At 39.1% G+C, this 26273-nt stretch overlaps 1 protein-coding gene and 1 long non-coding RNA gene across 3 annotated transcripts in view; one reads left to right on the forward strand and one right to left on the reverse strand.

Annotated features, from left to right (window-relative positions):
• Positions 1 to 2647: 2647 nt before the first annotated feature.
• Positions 2648 to 26273, reverse strand: part of SCG3 (secretogranin III) — a 34172-nt gene continuing 10546 nt past the window's right edge. For both annotated transcript variants that reach the window (XM_003987138.6, XM_019832419.3), the window contains 6 exons: positions 26066 to 26243; positions 23133 to 23249; positions 20649 to 20732; positions 18632 to 18763; positions 8266 to 8346; positions 2648 to 3233 (listed from right to left, as the gene is read on the reverse strand). In XM_003987138.6, the coding sequence (XP_003987187.2) occupies positions 3115 to 3233; positions 8266 to 8346; positions 18632 to 18763; positions 20649 to 20732; positions 23133 to 23249; positions 26066 to 26243 (711 nt within the window). In that variant the 3' untranslated portion in view covers positions 2648 to 3114. The remainder of the gene's footprint in view (positions 3234 to 8265; positions 8347 to 18631; positions 18764 to 20648; positions 20733 to 23132; positions 23250 to 26065; positions 26244 to 26273) is intronic.
• LOC123385945 overlaps positions 4793 to 26273 on the forward strand; it is an 85737-nt gene continuing 64256 nt past the window's right edge. Inside the window, exon 1 of the long non-coding RNA XR_006599249.1 lies at positions 4793 to 4975. This is a non-coding gene — a long non-coding RNA (uncharacterized LOC123385945). The remainder of the gene's footprint in view (positions 4976 to 26273) is intronic.

Below are 26273 nucleotides of genomic sequence, written 5' to 3' on the forward strand. Positions count from 1 at the left end.
AGAGGGTTTTTTAGTCACTGTGCTCATCTGAGTTGAGGATTAAGCTTTTATTTACCTCATTTGTATCATATGTACAGGTTATAGCAGTAAGCCTTAAGCAATACGTTACTTACAATTAAAGGGTTTTTTTGGTCTCAATTTTTATTCAAGTATCAGGTTAAATCTTAAGCTTCCACAAAAATTTCCCATATTTACCCGTCCCCCACTTCCCCAAAGGAATCTGCTTTCTGTGGAGCAAACAGGACTTTCCCCTCATTTTCTCTTCCCTTTCTTGCTCCTCCAGGTCTTCCTTTAAGCAGGAAACAGGTGTCCTTAGGTGTCAATGCAGCAGAGCTGGTAGAAGCAGAACCGCACAGGTCCAGCCCTTGAGGGTGACGTATAGGTGCATGCATGGGAACAGCAGTTGTCTGCCCTTGGCTGGAATTTGTTCATAACATACATAATCCCTTGTGTTCTGTTTTTTTTTTTTTTTTCTCATGCTATTATTCTTTTTGATATAGGGTGATACGTTTTTCTTTTAAAGTTTATTTTGAGGGAGAGAGGGAGAGGGTGTGAGTGTGGGGGAGGGGCAAAGAGAGAGGGAGAGAGATTATCCCCTGCACCGTCCACTGTCTACACAGAGCCCAACACAGGGTGCGAACCATGACCTGAGGCAAAATCAAGAGTCAGATGCTCAAATGACTCACTCAGGGCCACTGAGGCGCCCCAGGGTGATCTCTTGATCATGCTTTGCTACTACCTATGAGGAGTTAGTTGGAAGAGGAGAAAACAAGAAGAAAAAAAAATTGGGGTGCCTGGGTGGCTCAGTCGGTTGAGCGTCCGACTTCAGCTCAGGTCATGATCTCATGGCTGGTGAGTTCGGGCCCCACGTTGGGCTCTGTGCTGATGCCTCGGAGCCTGGAGCCTGCTTCGGATTCTGTGTCTCCCTCTCTCTCTGCCCCTCCTCTGCTCATGCTCTGTCTCTCTCTGTCTGTCAAAAATAAACATTTTTTAAAAAATTTAAAAAAAAATAAAGGAAGGGAAACCATCATGTCTGTAAGAAAAGGTCTAGGCCTCTCTGGAGGCAAAGGAACTTTAAAAAATGTAAAGTTATGTTGTTTAACATAAGCTGAAATTTGAAAGAAATCCAAAAGACATAAATCCAAAAACGCTATCCAAAAGATGTAATATAAGCAGAAATTTAAAATTAAGGGCACAATCTTAGAAATACTGTTCTGAATATTTCATCGTTGCCTAAGGTCTCTCTTAGCACTTTCTGGCCAAAACATCTCTCTCCTTCATTAAATTAAATTCTGAATTTGTTGTGGCCACAGCTGACCTGTCTTGGACCAGAGTACTTTAGTACTGCCTTGGAGGAGTAGACTGAGCCACAAGGAACCAGGTTTGAGGCCACGCTTTAACTGCTTCTTGGCCATCAGAATTTGAGCACACGCTGTGCCCTTGTTCTTTTTGTGAACCAGTTTCCTCATTTATAAAACAAGGCTGACGATCCCCTGCTTGTCTTGGTTACTGCTGGGAGCTAATGAATGTCACTGTATCGGAAAACTGCAATACATTCCCTAAGTAAATGTCTCATTTTAAAATATACCGCATAGATAAATTATAGAAAAGTGAATGGATAAAATGCTTTAATTGCAGCCAGACTTTTTTTTTCTGATGTAAAAGCTGCCCATTTGGACTTAGCCCTATAGGACACAGGTGAGGTAGCAGTCATGTTATCAAAAATGACATTAAAAGGCTCTGACTCATTGTGTTTGGCAAGGATATTTTGGGCATAGGTTGTTTTTAGCTCTCCCTTACTGCTCACCAGTGAGTACTGGCTTGTCTAGAACATACTGAGTTTAGTTTTTATGTGTGTCAGGCTTTGGTTTTTGTTTATTTTTACAACTCAGGAGGGGGAGGAGCAGCAGTGGTTTCCTACCCATGAAAAATAGCCTCTTACATTTCCCTATAAGTTCCTCCGTCCTCACCAAAAAGTAGGTACCAAGCAGGAGCATTCAAGACAAGTATCAGAAGGCCATTTGGATTAGGGACAGCTAATACACAGAACATCATATTCAGATTTTCAACTGAAATATATAGAAAAATATGTTATTACTTTATGCTGAATAATGCATTTGCAAAGCATTCTTTGGTTTGGGAACATTGCCCATTAACATTTCAGGAGGACCTTGGGCCACTGTGTGTTTCCAGGGATGTGTTTGTGATGATAGCTGAGGGAGAGGAGATGCAGGGACCCCAAGTTCATTAATCTTTTCCTCAGGGAAGTTCATTTACCAGCTCTGGTCCACAAAGAAGGGAATGATTGTTTCCTGTGTTTCTGTTCTACTGCCTGGCTTTCTTGCTCTCAATTGAGAAATGTTGGCCTGGATTAAATTCAGCTTAGATAACCCAGATCTGGCATACATTTTTACTTTGCTTTGGTAGTTTTTATGACCTCATTTTTCTTCTTGGGGAGCATACAGTTATCCCTATTAATAAAGTGGATGTCTGAAAATTCACTAATAGAAAATATTAAGAGTGGGGGAATGACTGATGAAACCAGCAACTCCTATGCCCATTTTCCAGGTTCCTTTCTGCACCAGTGGGGCCTGATAAAGAGCCAGCAGGAACAGCCAAAAAGCAGAGAGCTATCCTTTATGCTAGATAGGCTTTGAGGAAATGTTAATTTATTTTAACTCCCAAAAGGAAACTGGTGATGGAAATGACATCTTGTAACAGACATATTCTATGAGGTGTTTTGATACCCAGCATGCCTTGAAAACAGAACCCCCTAATTCTTCAGGGGGTGTCTATGTGACACAGCGGGAAGAAGCTTCAGTTTTAAATTCAGTCTGTTACAGGCTTTCCAAAGCAGCATATCTCTGATTATAAAATGTAAATCTATAAGGAAATAAGGATTCTATATACAAAATCTCAGCTTACATACAACTTTACTTCTCAAATCGTTTTTATGGCAAGAAAGCTATGTTTGACCACTTCTAAAAGGTTAACTACTGCACTTTCATCACTTTCTAAAAATCCTTGACTCAAATTACTTTAATCACAGACTTAGAAGTGTTTGAAGCTATGTTTTCTGAAACAGTCTAAAGACTCCTGAATCTTTTGCCATTTTTACAGGCTGCTGTAAATACGCTTGATGGCATCGGCTTCTTCTTTATCAAGGATGCCCTTCTCCACGTAAGCATCAGCTTGTTGGTTGATGAAGTCCCTCATCTTTGAAAGGTCATAATCTGGAAAACATCGTCAGAGTGTCATGAGCAGAGATAGGAAAGAGACATCCCCTTATAGTGATTGCCATGAACTAAGAAGCGTTTTATACAAAAACACAACTACTATTCCATCGCAGTCTTTCACATCAGAAGACATATTAGATGTTGGCATTTTTTCAGTCTTTACAGTTTAAAATCGTGTTTATGTATATTGATTGTCCCATTTGTTGTCCATGATCGCACCTGCAAGGTGTTCAGGTAGGGAGTATCACCATCATTTGAGCATGGGGAGAACAGGCCCATAGACCATGGCTTTGAAAACTTAATATTTATACCAATCACCTGGGGGCTCTTACAGATTTGTATCAGTAGGTCCGAGGCAGAGGTCCAGATCCTGCATTTTAAATACGCTCCCAGGAGATATTGCTGCTGCTGGTTTGGGAATCACACTTGGGGAGACAATATCCTAAAGCTTAAGTACCTTCAAGGTCACACAGGTAGTAAGAGTTACAAATAGAACCAGGTGTTTTGATTTTCTGTAATTGTTATACAGGTTAAGTTCCTGTTGATGTGACAACCCTTTTTTTTTTTTTTTTTTTTTTCCAAATTAAGAATTACCATTGGGGCACCTGAGTGGCTCAGTCGGTTGAGGGTTCGACTTTGGCTCAGGCCATGATCTCACAGTTTGTGGGTTTGAGCCCCAAGAGCCTGCTTCAGATTCTGCGTCTCCCTCTCTCTCTGCCCTCCCCTGCTTGTGCTCTGTCTCTCTCTCTCTCTCAAAAATAAATACTAAAAAAAAAAAAAAAAGAAAGAAAAAGAATGACAATAATTTTCACACTATCTGAATTATATGCATGGAGGAAAAATGCACAGAGCTTTTTTATTTTATAAAGAGAAACTGCTTTGTGGTTCTGTCCTAATTAAACAAAAAAATCTGTGTAAACCATCAAACCACCCATCAAAAGCAAAGAGATCCTCAAGTAAGGAGGACACCTGTGGCATTTTTCTGAAAGCTTACAACCCACATCCTTCCTTGATGCTCATTGTTTTAAAAAATGAAAAATAAACACAAAAATAAAATTTAAATAAACTGAATTCTATTAATCATAAATAACCAGAGTTAGTATTTTGTTATATATAAGCAAAAAAAAGAAAAAATATATGTATGTATATTTTGCTTTTCAAACATATCTATCCCAACCCAGAATTAAGATCACAGTATAATATACAACCTTATTAACAATCTTCTTTCACTCTACACAGTAAGCATCAATATTTTCCTGAAACACCACTTAATGGCTATGTACAATGCATCCTATGGAGGGTACCAAAATTTATGGCACACATCCCTCAGGGCTGGACATGGGGGTCTTCCACATCACAGCGTACCTGGGGAGATTCCCCCCAGATTCTGAGTTCCCTGAAGCTGAGTTCCTTGAGGACAGTGCCATTCACCTTGGCTATAGCCGCCGCTAGAAGAGAGCCCTGCCTTCTGTCAGTTTGTAAAGGAAAAAAAAAAAAAAAAGGAAAGGGGGTAACAGAAGCTCAGAGCACCCCATGAAAGGAAAACTATAAAGAACATCTCTATAAGTGCCAGGTGTTTATCATATCAAATGGGCTGAGGCTCAGATAAAGCCGGTTTCCTCTCAACCAAGAGAGGCATTTGCTCCCATTAGGGCTTCGCCTTGAAGATTAAAGACATAACTGCCAGCCGGGGCACTTTACAGCCATCATCTGATATGCTGCTCGCAAAACTCCATGAGGTAAGCATTAGTATCCCCATTTCAGAGATGAAGAAATGGGACACAGGAGGGAAGTCACTTGCTTGGGTCATGGTAGAGTCAGGTTCTGAACCCAGGTCTGTCTGTTACTGCCCTGAACCACCCTGTGGCCTTGAAGTAATGAACGTGAAGCCACTAACAGGTGTAGAACAAATGTTCAGTAAGTGCTTGGGTTTTGTTGTTGGCTTTTATTTTCCCTGTCAGGACAAAACAGAATCAAGCTGCACATATGATTTGTGTGCTGATTCCTCACAAGCTGATTCCAGTCTCATAGGGCACAAAGAGGCGCCTCTTAATTATCACCAGCTCAAATTAATACTGGCTTTTCTGAGTTGGCTGCAGGGTCAATGTCTTTAGTGGGACAAAAGACAGCTCAAGGGCAGATGTGAAGAGGTCTGGGTGATTCGAATGGACAAACAGGAAAGTATTTTGCTTTCTTTTGAAATGGAAAAACTGTATCGTTAAGACAGCTCTCACTGTGCGCCGCAGGAAAACTAGCTGGCTGTTAGATTACACAAGTCAGTAGTCACGTTGCTAATCTTAAAAATATGTTTTAAGGTTGTTAGGCTCAAAAGAAAAAAGGGCTGTGATTCATTTTTTTAAAAGTACAGACTTTTTTTTTTTTAAGGGTGCATAAAGTTTTATTATCCTTCTCAGCATCACATCACATGGACCTCCCTTTCCTGGCTCTGGGAAGGAGAGGCAGGTTACCCAGACCCCTGCCCAGCAAAGGGCATGAGCAGAGGTTAAGGAAGGTCAGAACTAATAGAGCTACTGGACTTCCTGCTCACACAGCTGCAGCCACTGTGTGACCCTAGGAACGAGATCCACCGGCTTTAAGAGATGACCTAGGTCAAGCAGAGCACATATGAAGGCAATGGAGGAAAAGCTGTCTGCTTCTGTCTTCAGGGGGGTATACTGCACATCACCCTCACTTCCTGAGGGCAGAAGGGAGCATCAAACTCAATACCGTCATTTTGAAATTTGCTCACAGAGCCTTGGAGATGCAAGCACCAGGGTTCCATGCTTGACTAGGTTGATCATTTCTGGAAGTTGAAGATTATATTGCAGGATGTTGCGGGTTATGACCGGGAGTGTGATTCATGTTAATCAGTGAAAGAAATAACATAAGTATTCCAAATTGTTGGACCATCAAATTAACATTGGTTTCAGAATGCATTTTGGTACTTTCTATATTACACTCATTCTAAGATAAACATTTTTTATTGTATATTTTTTAAAAAAAATGTTATGTTTATTTTTGAGAGAGAGCATGAGCAGGGAAGGGGCAGAGAGAGAGGGAGACACAGGATCTAAAGCAGCCTCCAGGCTCTGAGTTGTCAGCACAGAGCCTGAAGCAGGGCTCAAACTCATGAACTGTGAGATCATGACCTGAGCCAAAGTCAGACACTTAACCATCTGAGCCACCCAGGCGCCCCATTTTTTAAAAGTCTTTACAGTCACTGATGGCATGTTATAACTTTTCTTCCTTAGTGGTACATGAAACAATGGTTCATTCGTCAATCAGTGACAGATTTGATGTAATATGGTTCATGTGAATTTTAATGGAACTGATAGCCTGGAAATTCACATTATTTTGAGTCAAATAAACTATGTGTGAAAAGCTGATAATTATTTCCATTTCACTGAATTTAACAAGACCATAGGCTAAAGAGGAACTGAAAATACCTCTTTCTCCCATTGAGCTCTCTTATATCAGTGGTTCTCAAACTTAGCTACACAGTGGAATCATGGGGAGGGGGTTAAAAATACTGATGCCTGCATCCCTTTCTTTGAGTTTCTGCTGTAGTGGTCCTGAGATGTGACCTGGACGTCAGGACATGTAAGAGCTCTGCAGGTGATTTGAATGCACTTTCAAGTTGGAAAACACCCCTCGTCTCATTTTAAAAGCATCCTTTGGCAACTGCTCAGCCAGACACCTGGGAGTCATACTGGACTCATCTGTATCCATTGCTGTCAAGTTTCTCCCTTCTTTATTTCCTCTGCCTTGCCTTGGTTTAAGCCCCATAATTTCTGCTCCAGATCTTTGCCTTCAATCTCTGTCCAATCCCCTGGGGTCCTATTTCTTCGATCTATAGCCACACTGCTGCCAGAGAGATTTCTCAGTTCTTAACCTAATTAAGTCCTAATTTAGGTTCCCCTGGCTAAAACTTACCTCCTTTGCAGGACACGCAAGCACCTTCCTGATCTGGCTGCTACCCACCTCCCACCTCTGGCTGCCGGTCCTTCCCACAGATACCCAGTGTTCCTGGGAAACTGGGTGGCTTCAGTTCCCAGAACACATGACTCTCTTTCGTCCTTTTATGTCTTGGGCCCAGTGTTTCCTCTGCATCCACCTCTCGTCACTCAGCTTTCCAACAAAGGCTTTCCTGCAATCCTTTCTCCCAGTGCTATGCATCCTCGTAAGGAGATGTGCCCCCCACCTTTGTAGCACTGCACCTGTCTATGATAGCGCCGAGCAGGCTTTAGTGGTGCTGGGAGCAGGCTTTAGTGGTAGCTTTAGTGGTGCTGGGAGCTCCTTGGGGGTCAGGGAGGGCAAGGGGAGGCTGCATCTTACATTTGCATATCTCTGGTACTCAGAACAGAACAGTCTTGTTCTGTGTTTTAAGTGAGTGACTGCTTTTGTAATTGCAGGGTCCATCTAATATGTGGTCAAAAAATTCCCTTTTTGGAAAATACTCCAAGGGGGCCCTGGGTGTCTCAGTTGGCTGAGCGTCTGACTCTTGATCTCAGATCAGGTCATGATCTCACAGTTTGTGAGTTCGAGCCCCCTGTTGGGGTTGGAATTGCTTGGAATTGCTTGGATTTCTTTGGATTTCCAAGCAGGTTCCATGTTGACAGTGTGGAACCTGCTTGGAATTCTCCCTTTTCCTCTCTCTCTTTCTCTCTCTGCCACTCATGCTGTTTCTGTCTCTCAAAATAAACTTAAAAAACTTATGAAAATAAATACTCCAAGAAAAGGGCAAAATATTGATAATTATTGAAGGTGGTTGGTGGATACATGGGGATTCATTATACTATTCTCTCTACTTTTGTTTGATACATTTCATAATAAAATGTAAAAGAAAAGGCCTTTGCCCAAGAGGTGGCTTTGAAAAATAAGAGAAATGGAGATTCTATTCCTGTATCCTGGAGTGTTTTTGGACTCTGACAGGAGACTTTAGCCCAGTTTGACTGTGGGAAACTTTGTTTAACAAGAACCCCTGACAAATGGGTGAGGTTGGCAGTTTGCAACCATACTAAATCCTTACCTTCTTTATTTCCTTTTTTGTCGTGTTTCTTCAGCCACTCAATATTTTTTCTGATGGCTTCCAAATAGGCTTCCGTTTTCCCTGGAAAAGGGAAAAAAACTCATAGCAAGTACTCATAAAATATCACTGCATCTCTTTTTAAAGACCACACTCTTGTTCAGAACCATAAATGCTGGACTCATCAAGCACTTGTGAGGTGGTACCCGTAACAAAATAGTGTGCATATTTGGGTGGGGGATGTTGAGGAGAAAGGGTAGAGATGAGATTCCAGGACACAGGACCAGGCAGGCTAGTAAGTGTCAAGGAGCCATTATTCACACACACACAACTGCAGTCTCATGTCTTGGCAGAGAAGAGTTTTGATTCAGTTCACTGGATAAGTGAACCGTTCTTAGACTGCATCATTTCTGGTTAGGAATGTTCTTCCAGTTCTTCCAACTGGTTAGGAGTATTCTCAGGTCAAGAATTAAATCAGAGTGGTAGATCCTGAAAAGACTCCATCGCCAAATAAGTCATGTTAAGGAAGTCCAAATCTGTGGCTTCGTGTAGGCTGCTATACAAGTCTTCTGCCCAATCTGGCAGGGAGCGTGTGACAACTCAGATGAAGAGATGACCTGGGCCTCATTTCAAGGTTTGGGTATGAACCTTAGAACTCATTCTAGCAAAACTCCCCTGGATATAAACATTCTCCCATGAGCCTCGAGTGTTGTGAGAGAAGTGCCTGCTCTGTGGTGCCCTTCACGTACATTGTTGTCTGCAAGTGGGCATGACCATCCACTGAGAGATGAGGAAACTAACACCCAGAGAGGCTAAGCGACTTGTCTGAGGCCACACAGGAAATAACAGAAGTAGAATTTGGACTCTAGTCTTCCCAAACTTCTGCTACCTGCACTATCTGAAAGCAAAGTCTATCTTCAGTCACAGACACTGATGTAGCCTTGTTCTGTCTCAAGGAAACCAGCCATCTCTGAAACCAGGTGAGGTCCCTAGTGCCCAGAGTGTCTGCACCAAGGGACCAGGTAGTCTGGAGAATTCTGGGTGGCCTAAGAAAGGAAGCCTTCAAAGCCCAGGGGCTCTGCAAGAATCAATGGCTGCCAAAGCTCTGTGTGGTAACCACCCATTCTGAGCCCCCTTTGAGCCCTGTTACCTCTAGTCTATTCCCCAGACTTTTTGGTTGAGTTACCTGTGTTCTTATGATAGCACAGGCTGTGCTTTGTGCTCCAAAATGCAGTATCTCTTTTACTCTTCACAACAACCTTTTAAAGGCAGTCCCATTTCATCCCCATTTTACAGATGAAGAAACCGAGACATAGAGAGATAAAGTAATATGCTGAAGGTCATATGGCTAGTAAGTTGTAGAGCCAGGGTTGAACCTGGGTGCATTTGACTACAGTCCATGAACAATAACACGGCCTTAGGATTTGCTGATGTTCCAATTTCCACTACTGCATTTACCTAAGTGACCTCCTGAGCATCCTTCTTCCTGATCTTGTAAGCCTACTCTTGCCTCACCAGTGGGGCTCCATGTTATGTGGATCCCAAAGAAGCACAGAGAAGATCTTTTGCAAAAGGGTTAAGTGGACAAAAGAAGAGATCTACAATTTTCAGCCCCTATTCACTTCAGTCAACTGTATAAAAAAAAGTCTTGATTTTAGTGCTTTGTTTTTAAGAATGTTAGAGCACGTGGAAGACCAAAGTCCTAGCTGATGTTATAACATTTTAGTACAGCGAATATAGGAATATTCATTGTCTGTTGCCTGTTTGTTGAGAAGGTCAATTGCATTTGGTAACATAAAAACACTGTTCTCTGTTTCAAATTAATTCAGTTAGAAAAGGCATTTTGAACAAAGAAATCTTAGTGTAAACTATTTCTAGAGAATGCAACTGAAGAGTTTAAGTCAAAGTAGTGGGTCTCATAGGGCTTTAACAAATAGATAATTTGTCATTAGCATATTAAGTAATTAGGGCTTCTGAAACTTTTACGAATGTTTGAAAATAGTCTTGTTCTTTAAATAATGTTAAGCATTCGTGCCACAATATTATTTATGATACATCATAATATTGGAAGCTTATTTGAGAAAAGGAAAACCTGAGCTTAGTCTCTGTGTAAATATGGTGTTAAAAATTCTGAATTAGGAGAATGAAGGTTTGGGGTTTTGGCCATAGTGTAGCAGACATTGTTGCTTCCCCACCCCATGTCTCCCTTATTCCAGATATGCTATATGTTCCTTATATCCCTATATGATATATCCTTATGTCCTTATACTCCTTATATGATATATTCCTTATATCTCAGGAACATTCCATACAGCCTCCCAGAGATCCTCAGTGGGAAGCCCCAGTTGCCCACAGCTGAAGCCCACTAGTGAAACCACTTTCTATGGGCTTCTCTCCTTTCCCTGTCTCATGTATCTATGCCCCCAGTGGTCATCTCCCGATTAAATTAGACCGCAACTCCTTCTCTCAGGGTCTGCTTCAGAAGGAACCCAGCCTAAGGCAGTTTGAAAAAGGGGACTCGGCATCATCTTGTTAGGTTGCCTTTTGCTCAGGAACTAATTTTCTATAAAAATATTAATTTTTAAAAAGTATGAAATGCACAAGAAGCAATTTTATCCACTATATTGATATTACCAACCCACAACAGAGAATGAGTTTACTGCAGCTTGAAGAAAACTATACTGCAATTCATTTAAAAACTAAACTACTATCTTGTAGATCATAACATATGATTATGACAGTTTCTGTAATTTAAAATAGAACCCCCCCATCACCCTCATCCCCCTTTCTGCTTTATTTTTATCCATAGCACTTATCATTTTCTACTGAATCATATAACCTACGTAAATTTATTTTTTGTCTTCCCCCTTAGAAATATTTCTTGTTTGCTGATATGCTCCCATGCCTAGAATAAAGCTGGACGCAGAATAGTCTATCAATAAATATTTGTTGAATAAAGTAAATGGGTAAATGGGCAAAGTCTTCTTATATAGAAACCAAATCATAATAAGAAGAAAATATATTAAAAATTTTTAAAGTATTTATTTATTTATTTTGAGAGAGAGAGACGGAGACAGAGACAGGACCAGTGGGGTAGGGGCAGAGAAAGAAGGGGAGAGAGAATCCCAAGCAGGCTCTGCACTGCCAGCACAGGGCCTGACTCGAACTCATGAAACTGCAAGAACATGACCTGAGCCAAAACCAAGAGTTGGATGCTTAGCCAACTGAGCCACCCAGGTGCCCCGAAGATACAATTTTTTAAAGTATAAATGGCATAGATTTCTTTTTCCTTAACAAAAATGAATTGTTTATTTGAATTCTGAATTTAAGTGATAGTTCTAGCAGAAACAGTTTAAAATATCTACAAATGTGCTAGACATACTCTATCTGTATGTTATTTAATCTTCACAGAGCTCTATGGAAGAAGCGTTATTAGTTCCAATTTTACTCATGAAGGAACTAAGGCTCAGGGAAATTAAGTGACATGCCCAGGGGGACACAGCTGAGTAACGGTCAGAGCCTGGTCTTGAACCAGAATGAATCTGGAGCCTCTACTGAGTGTAGCTGGGTGAGATTCACCTTTTAGACTAGAATGATTTAGTGCCTGTTGTTGTTACCAAACTGGGCAGAAAGGCAGTGGTTCTCAAACTTGGCTGCACAGGAGAATCATTTAGGGAGTCATTAAAAAATCCTGATGCCGGTCATGATCTCACAGTTCCTGGGATCAAGCCCTGCATTCGGTTCTGCACTGACAGCACAAATCCTGCTTGGGATTCTCTCTCTCTCTCCCTCTCTCTGCCCCTTCCCTGCTTATGCTCGCTCGCACGCTCTCTCTCTCTCTCTCAAAATTAATAAATAAACTTTTAAAAACATTAAAAAAATCCTGATGCCAAGGCTACTTCTCATATGAATCAAATTAGAATATCCTGAGGTAGGGACCGAGCATCATTTTTAAAAAATGGTCCTGAGGTGATTCCAATGTGGGGCAAAGTTTGGGAACCACTGCCATCAGTACTGAGATCTCCACAAGTTTACTGGAGCATTGGTAACAAGGTGAATAAAATCAGGTGTTCCTCTGCTCTTGGAGAGAAGCAGCTGGTTCCTATTTACATTTCCTCCTGTCAGGAGCTGTAAAGCAAACCTTTTATTTACACAGTGTGCAGTAAAAGCCCATGAGAGTCCACTTTGGAAAGCTGGGCTATTTTTTTCAAATATATTTCAGTTTCCTTTGGAAAAAAAATAGCTCATGGCTGAGGTAATATGGCACAAGCTTTAAAACATATGCTGAAGCAGATGGGAAGAGGGCCAGAATCAAGACGCAGCCCTCCTTTTCTGGCTGTTCTGGTTTTCAGCACTGCAAAGAAATACCCTTTTTTATACACGAATTTGTCCTTGCTGTGATATGTTGACCTGATCTGCCCACCCCCAAAGCCCCATTAGAAAACAACAACAACAGAACATTGTAGAAATCAATAGAATTAACCTATTGAATTCTGGACATACTAAAGACAGTAGATCTTCTAAAGAGTGCTTATAAAAATTAAGTTTGATATGCTTAAAGTTCTGTAAAGATTACATGATTACAGTTTTGAACGGTATAAAACAAAGTAAGTGATAATGGGATCATGGATGCCAACATGGGCCTCAGAGCCATTCAGTGTAAGAATTTCTGTACATTGATGACATTTTACATGCCCCAAAGAAAATACTCAGACTGAGTACTGGATAGGAGTCAAGGGACAAGGGTTCAAGGCCTGGCTCTGACACTCTTTGGCTATGGATCATGGGTGAATCACTTCATCTTCTGAGCCTTGGTTTATTTATTTATAATTTAGGGATGAATTCTAAAAAGAAGGTCCATGGTTTCTATATATGGGAAGAAACACTCCTTTGCTATCCTCAAAAAACCTGTGTTGATGGTAGGTCTCCTGTGCCTGGACTTAGCTCCTGGCATCCTTCCTGACTCACAGGGGAGAAGACTGTACTTACTATTTTTGGACATTGTTAGCAGAATGGCTTGGGGCTTGAATAAAAGGCACAAATTGTTTCCTCTTATGTTGCTTTAAAAATAACAGCATCCACATGAGTTAGCCATTTATTAATTAAATAGGCTACCTTTTCTTTTCTGGTTTCTGTAAGGAAGATATGGGAATAATAGAATATTTAGGTGAAAGCTATCATAGAGATCACTTTTTTCACCTATTTCCATAATCTGGCCATAAACTTGACAAATGATAGCAATGGAATGACTTTTTGAGTATGTTAATACTTATCTTATCCTTTGGATGGTTTTTAAAAAAAGATTTTCAGTGACTCATAGAGCAGAAGTGAATGAGTAAACATCGAATTGGCAAATAGATCCATACTTAGATCATGGAATAAAGTTTTAAAGTACTTTTCTTTAGTCTCCAGAGAGCAATTTACTTGAAAAATTAGGTAATTTTATAAATATGGTTGAAATTAAAATAAATATGATTTCATTGGCATACCCCTAAGTTTAGGAATAATTATGGAATCATTCAAATGACTGTACCAATTAGAAATCAGTATTTTAAGAGATTATTCTTTTTTTGTTTATTTATTTATTTTGAGAGAAAGAGAGAGAAAGAGAGAATGAGCGCGAGTGTGGGGGAGAGGCAGAGAGAGAGAGAGAGAGAGAATCCCAAGCATGGAGCCCAACTTGGGGCTCAATCTCACAAACTGTAAGATCATGACCCAAGCTGAAATCAAGATTCAGCCACTTAACTGAGCCACCCAGGCACCACAAAAGATTATTCTTTTTTTTAATGTCTATTTATTTTTAAGAAAGAGAGAGAGTGTGTGTGCAAGCCGGGGAGGGAGACACAGGATCTGAAGCAGGCTCTGTACTGAGAGCAGAAAGCCTGATGTGGGGCTCAATATTATGAACTGTGAGATCATGACCTGAGCTGAAGTTGGACACTCAACTTACTGAGACACCCAGGAGCTCCCCCTAAAAGATTATTCTTAATGTGAATCCCTGTAGAATACAGGACTTTCAATAGTCTAACTCAATTATATTCAAAGGTGGATGTGCCACTTTTCATTATTGGTAATTAAATTGGACTTTTTTTTACATTAAACCTAAAACAAGAGGCATGGAAACATTCTGTGTAAACTGAAGCCTGAGATAAACTGAGGGTATTACTATTCCCATGTCCACTATTATTCCTATTCCTCACAGGGTCCAGCATATGCTTGGCATGATTAATAAATATTTGCTGTGGTTCGATGGGGCCATCGCCCCACATTGCAAGACCAAAACAGATTCTTTACAGACTTTTCTGACAATGTGTTCTGCTTATAATTATTGTTTGAAGTGGTTTTATCTGGATCATTACCTCATCCCTTGCTCTGCCCTGTAATGTCTTCCAACTTTCTCTCTGTTCTGCATGCTCCTGACTCATCGATAAGGGAGATACATGTGCATGTATGTAGCTTGTGTTAGGCTTGCCTACATATGGGTTAAGAACATTCTCAAATCATTTCAAAGCTTGCTTGAGTCCTCAGAGGTCAGCATTTGTTCTTATATTACTTCAATAGGTCTACTTCCTGAGCATGGTGCCAGGCATGCCATCAGAATACATGTGTATTTATAGCTGAATAAATGTCTCAGAAAACCCAGTAAGTCCCGCTTTTACCCACATGGAGGCCTTTATTTTTCTGCCCAGGGGCAATAGGTGTTGTCTCAGTGGTTCTATAACAGAAACAAAATATCCTTGAGAAAAGTGCCAGCAAAGCAATTGTCAATACAAAGGTATGAGTCATAACATGCCCTTTGGGGATTCCATTCGTTTTCAAGAAATGTTGGCCCTTGGTTTAAGCTAAGGTTGGTGTTTTCTAAATTGTACTGAAATCAGTTTTCCTTATCTCAGAGTAACAGGGGTCAGGGGTAGTATGAATAAATTCAATCTCCAAATAATGGAGAGGGGACTAATTTTAGCCCCAATCCCTACCCTCTTCCTAATGTTTCAGGAGGGCCATGACAAACAGTAACACTAAATGGATGGAGTTTTACTCTTTTCTCTCCCCCTTAGTATCTGATGGAATTCCTAATGAGAAAAGAAATCTAACCTCATCATTAGCCTTTAAACACTCACATCCTAAATAGGAATAGGAGACTACCAAGAATCAACTCCTTCAGATTTCTTTTTTTACACAATGTTTTCCTAAAACAAGCAAAGATACCTGTCAGCATCCATTCCCAGGGATATTTGCATAGTGATAGAAGGTGTTGTCTTAAGCACTGAGCATGCCACCTCTGCCAGTCAAAGGACTTAGACGATGGCTTACTGTCTTCAGGAAATATAGTCATTACACATGGGTTACTCCTGGAGGAGATGACCTAGGCATGCTGGTTTTCTGTGGGGCTGAACTGCAGTGCTCTGTGCAGCCCAGTTCCTGGCTTTCTTTCTCAGGCTACAGGACCACTCTTTCTTGGTTAGCTACCTATCAAAAGTTTACCACTCACCTTCCACCTCACATCCATTAGCACTGATGAGGATTTAGAGAAATTGGAACCCTTGCACACTCTTTGTGTGGGGGGGGGGAATGTAAAAATGTACAGCTGCTATGGAAAACAGTATGGTGTGTCCTCAAAAAATTAAAAGTAGAATTAACATATGGTATAGCAATTCCACTTCAGGGAATATTCCCCCAAAACTGAGTGCAGGGTCTTGAGGAGATATTTGTACAGCCATACTGATGGCAGCCAAAAGGTGGAAGCAACCTAAGCATCCATAGACAAATGGGTAGATAAACAAAATGTGGTATGTATATACATACAATGGAATATTATGCAGCTCTAAAAAGGAAGGAAATTCTAACATATGCTACAACAGAGATGATCATTAAGGACATTATGTTAAGTGAAATAAGCTAGTCACACAAGCACACATACTATATAATTCCACTCGTATGAAGTACCTACAATAGATTCACAGAGACAGAATGTAGAATGGTGGTTGCCAGGGGCTGAAGAGGGAGGGGAATCAGAAGTTCTATTTGACGTGTATAGAATTTCAGTTTTGCAGATGAGAAGAGTTCTGGAAATGGATGGTAGTGATAGTAACACAATAATATGAATGTACTTAATGCCACTAAATTATACACTTAAAAATGGTTAGTATGACCACTTTTGTTATGTGTATTTTGCTATAATTTTTTTTAAAAGACATTTAAAAAAGTTTACCATTCATCCAAAGTAGACCTAGGGAAGTATCAAGGCAGTGTGACTGGTCTAAGAGTCAGTTAACATGGCATGTATATTACCAATTCCCCCTTCTTATGCCCATGACAAACATTGTTAATTAATTATTCCCAAGTTCTTTCCTCCTGAGCCCAGAGGAAACATCATAACCTTTCTCAACACAGGCTACTACACCCAACAATTAGAATTGATACATCAGCTATGTTGATGTAGGAGAGAATTGTGACGGTCTATGAAATCTGCACTAGAGAAAAAAAATACAATAATACAAAGCCTTGTTAGACAGGAAAAATCAACATGAACCTGATATATTAAGAAAAAATATATTTTTCCTCTGTCTCAAAAAAGTCCCAGTAACTGGAACAGAAGCAGTTCTCTGGGCCCACATTACTACTCATTTGAACCTATATAACTCAGGTTCAGATCTCTATATTTTCTACAAAAAGTAACTAAAAATCTTTGAAGAGGAATTTGCTTTAATCTTGGGATGAGAAAATTCAGTGGGTCTAGAATACCCTGTTGTTGCCAGAGAGCAAAGATACTTTAAAAATACTGGGCATAGTGCTAAAAGGATAAAGGAGGGACAGAGGAACTCCTACAGCCCAAGCGATACCAATTGGAACATAAAATCACTACCACCACCATCATCATCATCATTGTCATCATCATCTTACATAAATGGAAAAGATTGACATTAAGTGTCAACAAAGGTAGTTGTGATACAAAGGGGAAGTTGTTGGTAATTTTTTGCTGTTGGTAAGTTACAAGGTATTAAATACATAGCTAGTTTTTTTTAACTTAATATACAGATACTGTTAAACAGGATCTATTATCAAACATGAATGTGAACTTGTTTCTATCTATATGAGCAGCAAAGACTAGGAACCTGTAAATAGGCCAAGCAGTCCCTTCAAAATTAAGAGCTATACCATGAACATGACCAGCTTTTGTGGTCTCATAGCATCCAGAAAGGAACGAGCAAAGTCCATCAGTTCATTGCCACTAATGATTATACATAATAAATAATGAAAGGAGAGCCCAATGGTGTGTCTTCAGATGATAAATTAGCTGAAAGTCACACCTCCCCTGCCCTCGAGAGACAGCGCGGACCCACTCCCTCATTTCCTAGGGAATAAAACCTCTAGATGACCCTGCTAATGAGACACTGATAGGACAGACATATGTAACATTCCAATTATACCAAAGAGGTCAATATATCATAATGACATAAAAATAGGGTTAAGTCATCTGTTCACAACTTTGGGTATAGACAGTTTCAGAAGATAGATATATTTTCCATGGTATAACTAGCACACTTCATAGTAAAAGGGGCTTGAACCACTGGCCTATACAACCAGATCCTCATCCTGATCTGAAATCAAAGGGTTAACAACTTAGACCTTGCATCCTCATAAGGTCTTTTTCTTTTTCTTTCTTTCTCCGCCCTCTGTGCCCCTTCCCCTGCCCAGGATCTTTTTCTTTAAGGGTGTAGTAAATTCTCTAAAATCCTGGGAAGAAGTAAATTTTGTATCACATAAACTTACTAAGGCAGAAAAAAATTGGACCTCAGGAATGTGTAAGAATAACAATAAAAACATAAGTTTTGTAATTATTGGGCTCATTTAATGTGTGCTTTTTGCTTTTAAAGACATTTAGGTTATTTAAGGAAATTTGATATATTGGATTTATGATTTTTAATCAGGTCCTTAAGAGTGTCACATTTCTATCATTGTAAATGATTAAGGAAATATGCTCTGTTAAATGTGTAAATTTTGATTACTTTCTTAAATAAGTAACATTTAGAGGAATGTTAATTATGTTTAAAGAAATATTGCTTAATAAGTTAATAAATCAGATTAGATACTAAACAATGCACAATGGTCATAAGCATTCCTCTCCAAGCACAAAAGTCCATTGGACAGTTAAGCCCATCAGAAGATAAAACCAATTTGCCATTCTCAGAGACTCAAGGCCATTAAAAAAGATTGCTATTCAGATAAAGATACCATGTGCTGAATCTCTTCTCTACAGATGGTGCTGATTTCGCAGATTTGGTGGGGTGTGCATTTTTGATCAGCCTGTGTGGTGAAATTTTTTGCTTCCCCCACTTTCATTGCCAACTTAGAGCTGTTAATTCCGTACCTTTTGGCTCATCCGTCTTTCCTCTTGGGTTATCAGCTTTTGTGGAATCTTTCAAGGCTCCATATTCCTTTTCCATCTTAGCTGCTTCTTCCTTAGTACTATCTGTTTCTTCATGACTCTTTTCTGATGGTGCTGTAATCAGATTGAGCACTGTTGTTAGAACCCTATTTCCTATCCATTAACCAATTTGTAATGTAGAAATAAATTTGTTGAAAGGGTACAGTGTAAGGTCGGATCAGTTTTCAAGCTGAAAGCGATCTTAGTGATTGTCTAATCTAGTGATTGTCCAACTTCCTTCCCCCATTTCACAGACAAGGAAACTGAGGCCCAGAATGGGAGAGATATGCACCGAGTTAGCAAAAGAGCTGGGCCAAAGCGCCGACTTTCCAGATTTTGGTTTAGTGTTCTTTCCCTTCTGCTACTGTGTCATTAGAGCATAGATTATTTTCCTTACTATAATCAAGGTAGGCAATGAAGTGGCCTATGTCAGTTCCCAAAGTAAGTTTGAGTCTTCGTTTTGAAGTAAAATAACTTGGTTGTTGTTCAACCTCTCCATGAGGTGGTATTTTTGAACAACATTCTATGACTGAGAGTAGCACCTAAGAATTTGGGGCTATCGCAGGACTTCTTTCCTTCTGCCTCTTTCTTCACATTCCCTTATCCCTGGTCACCCTAATGCAAAGAGGAGAGTTGGACCCTTGCTGTCAAGATGGGATAATCGTTGCTCACTTGACACTTAAAAATAACTAATTTCCATATCAATTATACTTCAAAAAAAAAAAAAGTGAGGGGACAAGAGTTGAAAAAAACTATATTTCCTTCTGGCTATCTTCTATTGAATTTTAAAAAGTCCTAAACCTTAAAGTAGCTAACCACTTGAAAACAATTGCAATGTATCCCTGTTGTAAATAAAATAGGAAACATCAAGCAGTCTAACAAAAGGCTTTGTTTTTTTTTTTTTTCAGTAAAAACATTATTACTATAGAAAAAAAAGAAAAAAGAAATGAGTCAGTTACTGTCATTATGAAAACCTCCACTAGTGCTACGATCTCTCTGTATTAAAAATTTTTTTTTAATATTTTATTTATTTTTGAGCATCAGAGTGTGAGTGGGGGAGAGACCAAGAGAGAGAGGGGAGCAGAAGATCTGAAACAGGCTCTGTGCTGACAGCAGCAAGCCTGATGCGGGGCTCAAACTCACAAACTGTGAGATCATGACCTGAGCTGATGTCAGACGCTCAACCGACTGAGCCACCCAGGCGCCCCTCTCTATATTTTTTGATGCGTAATTTTTCTCCATAGTTGCAGTATAATTTTGTCACTTTCTTTTGTCATTAACATCATCACAGAAGGATGTTTCCAGGTTATTGAAAACTACTTGAAAACATCATTTTAAAAGGCTATATAGTATTCCATCAAATATATGTACACAACTGCTGTGAAAGGGACACAAAATCGTGCTTAAGAACTTGTGATCCTTCCTCTTTTTGTTCCTCCCTCCCCCCCTCAAAGCAGACTCCTTTGCACAGCTTGGTTCTGTGTTGTATTGGGTGGAAATGCAGAAGTGAAGAAACCAAGAGGGGGAATCACACAACAGAGGGGCATAGACTATCTCAGAGGAGAGAAAAGACTTGGGAGGGGAGAGCCAGTGGAGTAGACAGGTGACCAGGGATAGTGGTCTGGAAAAACTGTGCTCTTGGGAGAGAAAAAAATACTGAAAGGAAAATTTCATGTATGTAGAAAATTTCATGATGTAGCCTCCTCCTTTTCCCATGAGCCACCTCCTAAGAATCTTCAGGAAAGACCTACATTTCTTTTCAATGCTTTTTGGGGTCAGATTTCTATGCTGAGACTAGCCACAAAATAGCCAAGGTTATAGCTACTTAATCCTATGGTAGGATTTCAGATTTTAAAACTTTTGAAATCTCTAATTATTTATCAATGTTTATTAAAGCCATTATTTACCACTCAAAGGGTTATTGTGCTCAAAGGTAGAAAAATAGTTATATAAATCATACCTGGAAAAAGTTTGCTCTTATTGTCAGTAACATTTTTTTCTAGCTTGTTCTTGGTCTGAAGAGCAATAGTTTCATCCAAGTTTTCTGGAGTGAGGAAGAGAAAAAATATAATTTTATTTTCTGAAGGATGATATCAACTGTTTAATCCTTACCAGAAATATCACAACGTAATTCCACAATATTAACACTGCAATTAAGAAACTTTGATATGGATTTTATTTCTAGGAACCTACTATTCCGTACTATTTGGGATCCTTAATTCAGCCTCCTATTCAGTTAATTGCAGAAGCCTCTTCCACATGTCTGTGGCCACTGCTAGAACATGTCCAGGGTTGAAGCCTTTAATGGACACCTGTGGTCTGGGCCTCCTCAACACTTTCTGTAACTATACCTTGGTTTTCCTTTAGAGAACGCAGACCATTCCCATTCTCGACATATTTGCCTCAAGTGGGGAGTAATAACCCAGGCCTGGTTCCTCAGGGTCTACACCCACCCTGGGCTGAGTGATTGGTTCAAAGAGGAGCATGTGATACAAGGCAGGCCAATGAGATTCAATGCTAGGACCACTGGGAGAAAGAAGCTCTTTTCCTGCCAGGATTGCTGTACTGTGAGGATGGAGATTGCCAACCATCTTTTTTTTTCATAGGGGAGCAGCTTGTCTAGAATGAATCAACATATGGAAAGTCAGTGCTGGGAGATGGGGAGGGATAGATTCCTAACACTGTTGGTGGACTTTACAAACCCAAAGTCAGACTATCCCCATCCCTGGACTCCTCAGTTACTTGAGGCAATGAATTCCCTTCCCACTGCCATACTGGAAAGCACAGCTATAAGTAGTAGTGGAAATATCTACCTTGTACCTAAGCCTTGTGGCATTTCTAATCTATTTCCATAGGATAAATGACTTAAGTATGGAATTTCTGAGTTACAGGGTATTGGTATGAAGCAATGATTGATCTGAAACAATGTCTTTGATCTGCTGTTGAATTAAATAGGCCACAAAGTACTATGTATAACATGAGCCCATTTTTTTTTAAACAAGATAAAACAAAGAAAGAAATGACAAAGGTACATGGGTGCACATACACACACATACACACACAGAAAAACATCTGAACAGGTACACATAGACTGTCACCTGGGTGCTGGTATCATGAGTGACTTTTTTTTACTTCTTTTTTTAACATAATTTTGCACTGACTGGTTTTTTTAAATGAATATGTTCTTTTATAATGAGAAAAAAACAGTAAAACTATCTTCATGTGGAAAAAAAATTGAGTTCATAGAGGGTAATTTTGAATTATTTTGTCCTATGAGATTTTCTCTTCTGTTTAATCTTCTTCTTCTATCAGAGATCAGAGTAAGGGGCTGTGAGGTCACCTTCCCCAAAGGACATCAGAGATAAATGGTACTTATTGATTAACGAGACCAAGCAGGAAAACCAAAGGCTTTAAAAAACAAAACAAAACAAAACAAAACAAAACAACCTGCATGCACAAAGAACATCCAAGCTTATGCACAAAGCTCAAAGAATCAAAGGTCAGCAAACTTTTTCTCCAAAGGGCCAGATGGTAAATATTTCTGGCTTTGTGGGCCATATGGTCTCTATTGCAACTATTCAACTCTGCCATTCTAGCACAAAAGCAGCCATAGACAACACTGAAACAAAGGAATGTGGCTGTGTGCCAATAAAACTTCATTTATGGACACTAAAATGTGAATTTTATATAGTTTTCTCTTTTTTTAATTAAAAATATACTGTATTTGTTTAAGTAATCTTTACACCCTATGTGGGGCTCGAACTCACAACCCCAAGATCAAGAGTCTCACTCTCTACTGATTGAGCCAGCCAGGTGCCCCTTTATATAGTTTTCTAGTGTCATGAACTACTATTCTTTTTTTATACTTTTTTTCAACCATTTAAAAACGTAAAAGTAATTCTTAACTGGTGTGCTATAGAAAAATAGGCAATGGGCCAGATTTGATCCATGGGCAGTAGTTTACCAGCCCCATTATAGTTCACAACATCCTTTATTTTACAAATGTAGAAACTGAGGCCCAGCTGGGTGAGTGCCTTGCCCCATGGGGCAAAACTGGTCTGTGGCAGAACTGGACCAGGAGGCACAACTTCTGCAGCCTAATCCAGACCTTACTGGCTAAAATCAACTCTTTTAGTCCTGACTATCCAAAAACAATTGAAAAAAAAGAGGTCAAATTTTAATAAAATGGTCTCCATGGAGATATTAGAAAATGTTAATAAGACAAAATGAAATGTTTATACTCAAGCTGCTTCTATAAAGAATTGAAAACTCCTGGTTAATTTTATTCGTATGCATTATCAAGCTGGGCAATTCTGGTTACTCAGACAATTCAGACTGTTTTGGCATGAATGATAAAATTTGTGAAGTAGTTATTGCCAAATCCCTAATTGACTTTGGACAGTGAAAACTATCATAGTAAAAACAAAACAGATTGGACTCTCACCAAGGTAGGAAACACCTTCTTCTGGAGATATTGTGCCATACTTTACCATCATCTTCACAAAGTCAATCAAGGTTTTCATGATCGTAATCAGTGTTTCTTTCTCTTTCGCCTCTTTTTCTATATAAAAGGACAAAATAATTTTTAAAAAACTAGTAGAGTATAGCTTCTTCTTTCAGTGTCAATTTATGAAGTACAGCATCTGACTGAAATATTTCTCCCTACATTTATAGCTGAAACCACGTATATTTAATTTATAAAAAGTGTAATAAGACTTGGGCATTGGGAGTTGGAATTGGGAATATAGGATAATGTATAGATGTACTGAACTTCTTCAGAAATGGGCAATTATAACTTTTCTAAAAAGATTTACTTTAATCTAAAATATTTTACTAATAGATGATAAAGAGACAGTTTGCAACCTGAGGTAATATGAACTCAAAAAGAAAATTGTAAGATTGGTGACCCACCAATTTTTCTTTACTCAGGCTGTATGTTTTTGAGGGCAAGAATGGCCTGTTTTCATTAATCAAACTTAATATTTGAAAATAAAAACATACATGTATCTTTATTTTTTTAATGTGAGGTTGACTTTTTAATAGCAGTATATATTGCTTTCTAGACTTTATTTCATTTGAAAGAATATATGCATGTACTAAAAATATTCCAACAGTATAGAAGTAAATAATAGTGAAAATAACATTTTCTTCCTATCCCCCAACTCCTACTCCCTGCAGGTAACCACTATTAACTGTTTCTTGGGAACTCTTCATATTTGACATACTGTTCTGCATCTTGATAGAAAACGGCTGATCATTCCATAGTTGTTCAGAATATATAACTATGTATATTTATTATATACATCTACATATATACACATACACATATGTGTGTATGTGTATATATATACATATATATATATATATATATATATAAATTCTAAAATTAAAAAAAAATTTCCATTTTTGAAGAAAGGTGCTAGAGGAGAGCCCATTTTCCCTATGCTTTGAGTGGCCATGAAGGATTTCTTCTAAATACTCCTAGCCTTTCCCTCCATCTTTTCATCCTTCCCACAGATAAAGTTGGTAGGCAATGGGCATTAGTCTACATTTCTTGACTGATAGGGATTTGGAATCTTTCTTTTTTTTTTTGTTCCCCTGGAACAGAAGTCAGGGACTTGAGAAAAGTGCCTGTTCTATAAATCAAACTATCCTAAGGATTGGCTGTTCCAACAATTAGACTGAGGATAGGGAGTGAGCAAGCCCATTTTGGCTCTCACACTATGCTGTGTTCTACAACCCTTACAACCCAGTCTTTACCAGTATCAGAAATATTTTGGATTTCGACCTGTTTTATTTTTTCTCCATTGGTTCAGACCTTGGGTGAGAGGGATGAGTACTATCAAGTACCTTAGTGTAAGTATTTAAATTAAAACCCTATAAATATAAAAGAAATAAAGTATGAGGTCAAGGAAACTGAAAGATAAAATAAAATAAATAAAATAAAAAAATATTCCATACAGTGGACTTTTTCAAATATCATGAAATCCTCAAGGTTGGGAGAGAAGAAAGATGAGAAAGGAGATAGGGAAGAGATCCTGGAAAAGCCCTAGTAAATAACTTCAGCCATCACATTATTTCCTCAAGGTCACATCTGTATAGGTGTTCGGTGTCATGCTGACACTGACAAGAAGTGACTCACCAAGATGACAAAAGTTCTGAGCTGGGCATTTGCCATCCAGTGGGGCAAGATGGCTCAAAATGGACCCTCAAGATATACAAGCCCTTCAGACACCAGCAGAGGGGCTGATGCCATCTGGCCAATGTCTGGAATTGAAGGACAAATGGGTGTTCTCCAGAAATGAAAGCACACTCTAAAGTCACTTCTTGGGGAAATATTTATTACAAATTTTCCTTCTGGGGCTGAATCTTTGAAAAGAAAGAGGAAAAACCAGAAGGCAGTGCAGAACATCTGTCTGGACAATAACAACCATAGAAAATTTGCCCATTATTATCTTCCTTGAAGATTAATCAAAATTGGAGATGAAATGAAATCTTCAGTTAACTTATTTTGGTGTACAGGTGAGAGAAAGGAACAAGGCAAAACAAGGACTTAGTTTTTTAAAAAACATATCCGTTTCTAAGTGTGTTTTGGGCCCCTGTCTGCTGTGGTCCAATGCTTAGTTTACTTTAACTCATTTCAAGACTGAAGCTGAAAGTGTCTAAAAAGCAAAAATCTGAATTTTTTTTAAAAGGACAAATTATGGGGGCACCTGGGTGGCCCTGTTGGCTAAATGTCCGACTTCGGCTCAGTTCATGATCTCATGGCTTGTGGGTTCGGGCCCCGCATCGGGCTCTGGGCTGATAGCTCAGATCCTGGAGCCTGTTTCGATTCTGTGTCTCCCTCTCTCTGCCCCTCCCCTGTTCACACTCTGTCTCTGTCTCTCTCAAAAATAAATAAACATAAAAAAAATAATAAAATAAAATAAAATAAAAGGATAAATTATGTTATACACACTGTTCCTACTAATAGAGGAAAATAAATGTAGCCTTTTTTTGTTTTTTAAAGATTTACAATAAGATTTGAGGCTGAGCAGGTCAGGCAGGGATGTTGACTTCTCTCCTCATCTGCACAGGGCTCACCTCAATGTCCCAAACATGTTCAGTGACTGTTTGCTGAACAAATAAATGAACCCTCTGTTAACAAGAAGATTAAATTATCCTGAAATTCCACCTTTCATGATTATCTTTTCCTAAATATTTCTATGACTAGCATACTTCTTTTGAAAAAAATTGATGTGAACTCTTTTCCCTGGGGTTACAATAAATTTCATTGAAGATTGCATTTAGAAACTGAAAACAGGAAGAAAAAAACCCCACCCACACATTTCCTGGAATTACTGTTTCTATTCCACATGGTCAGAAAACAGTGTTTACCTGAATCAATACTTTTCAGTAGTGCATAGAAGTTTGGGAAATATTGGAGTTCCTCAAAGTTGTCTTCATTGTAGATTTTAGTTCTTCTTTCCAAGCCATTTGTCAAGGTTAAGGTATTAGATACTGTTTCATCATTTTGTCCATTAGTAAAACCATCTTGAATTGCTGCCATTGGAGTCTACATTGGGGGAAAAAAATCAATAAAAAA

Source organism: Felis catus, chromosome B3, assembly GCF_018350175.1.
Source record: "Felis catus isolate Fca126 chromosome B3, F.catus_Fca126_mat1.0, whole genome shotgun sequence".
Taxonomy (NCBI): Eukaryota; Metazoa; Chordata; class Mammalia; order Carnivora; family Felidae; genus Felis; species Felis catus.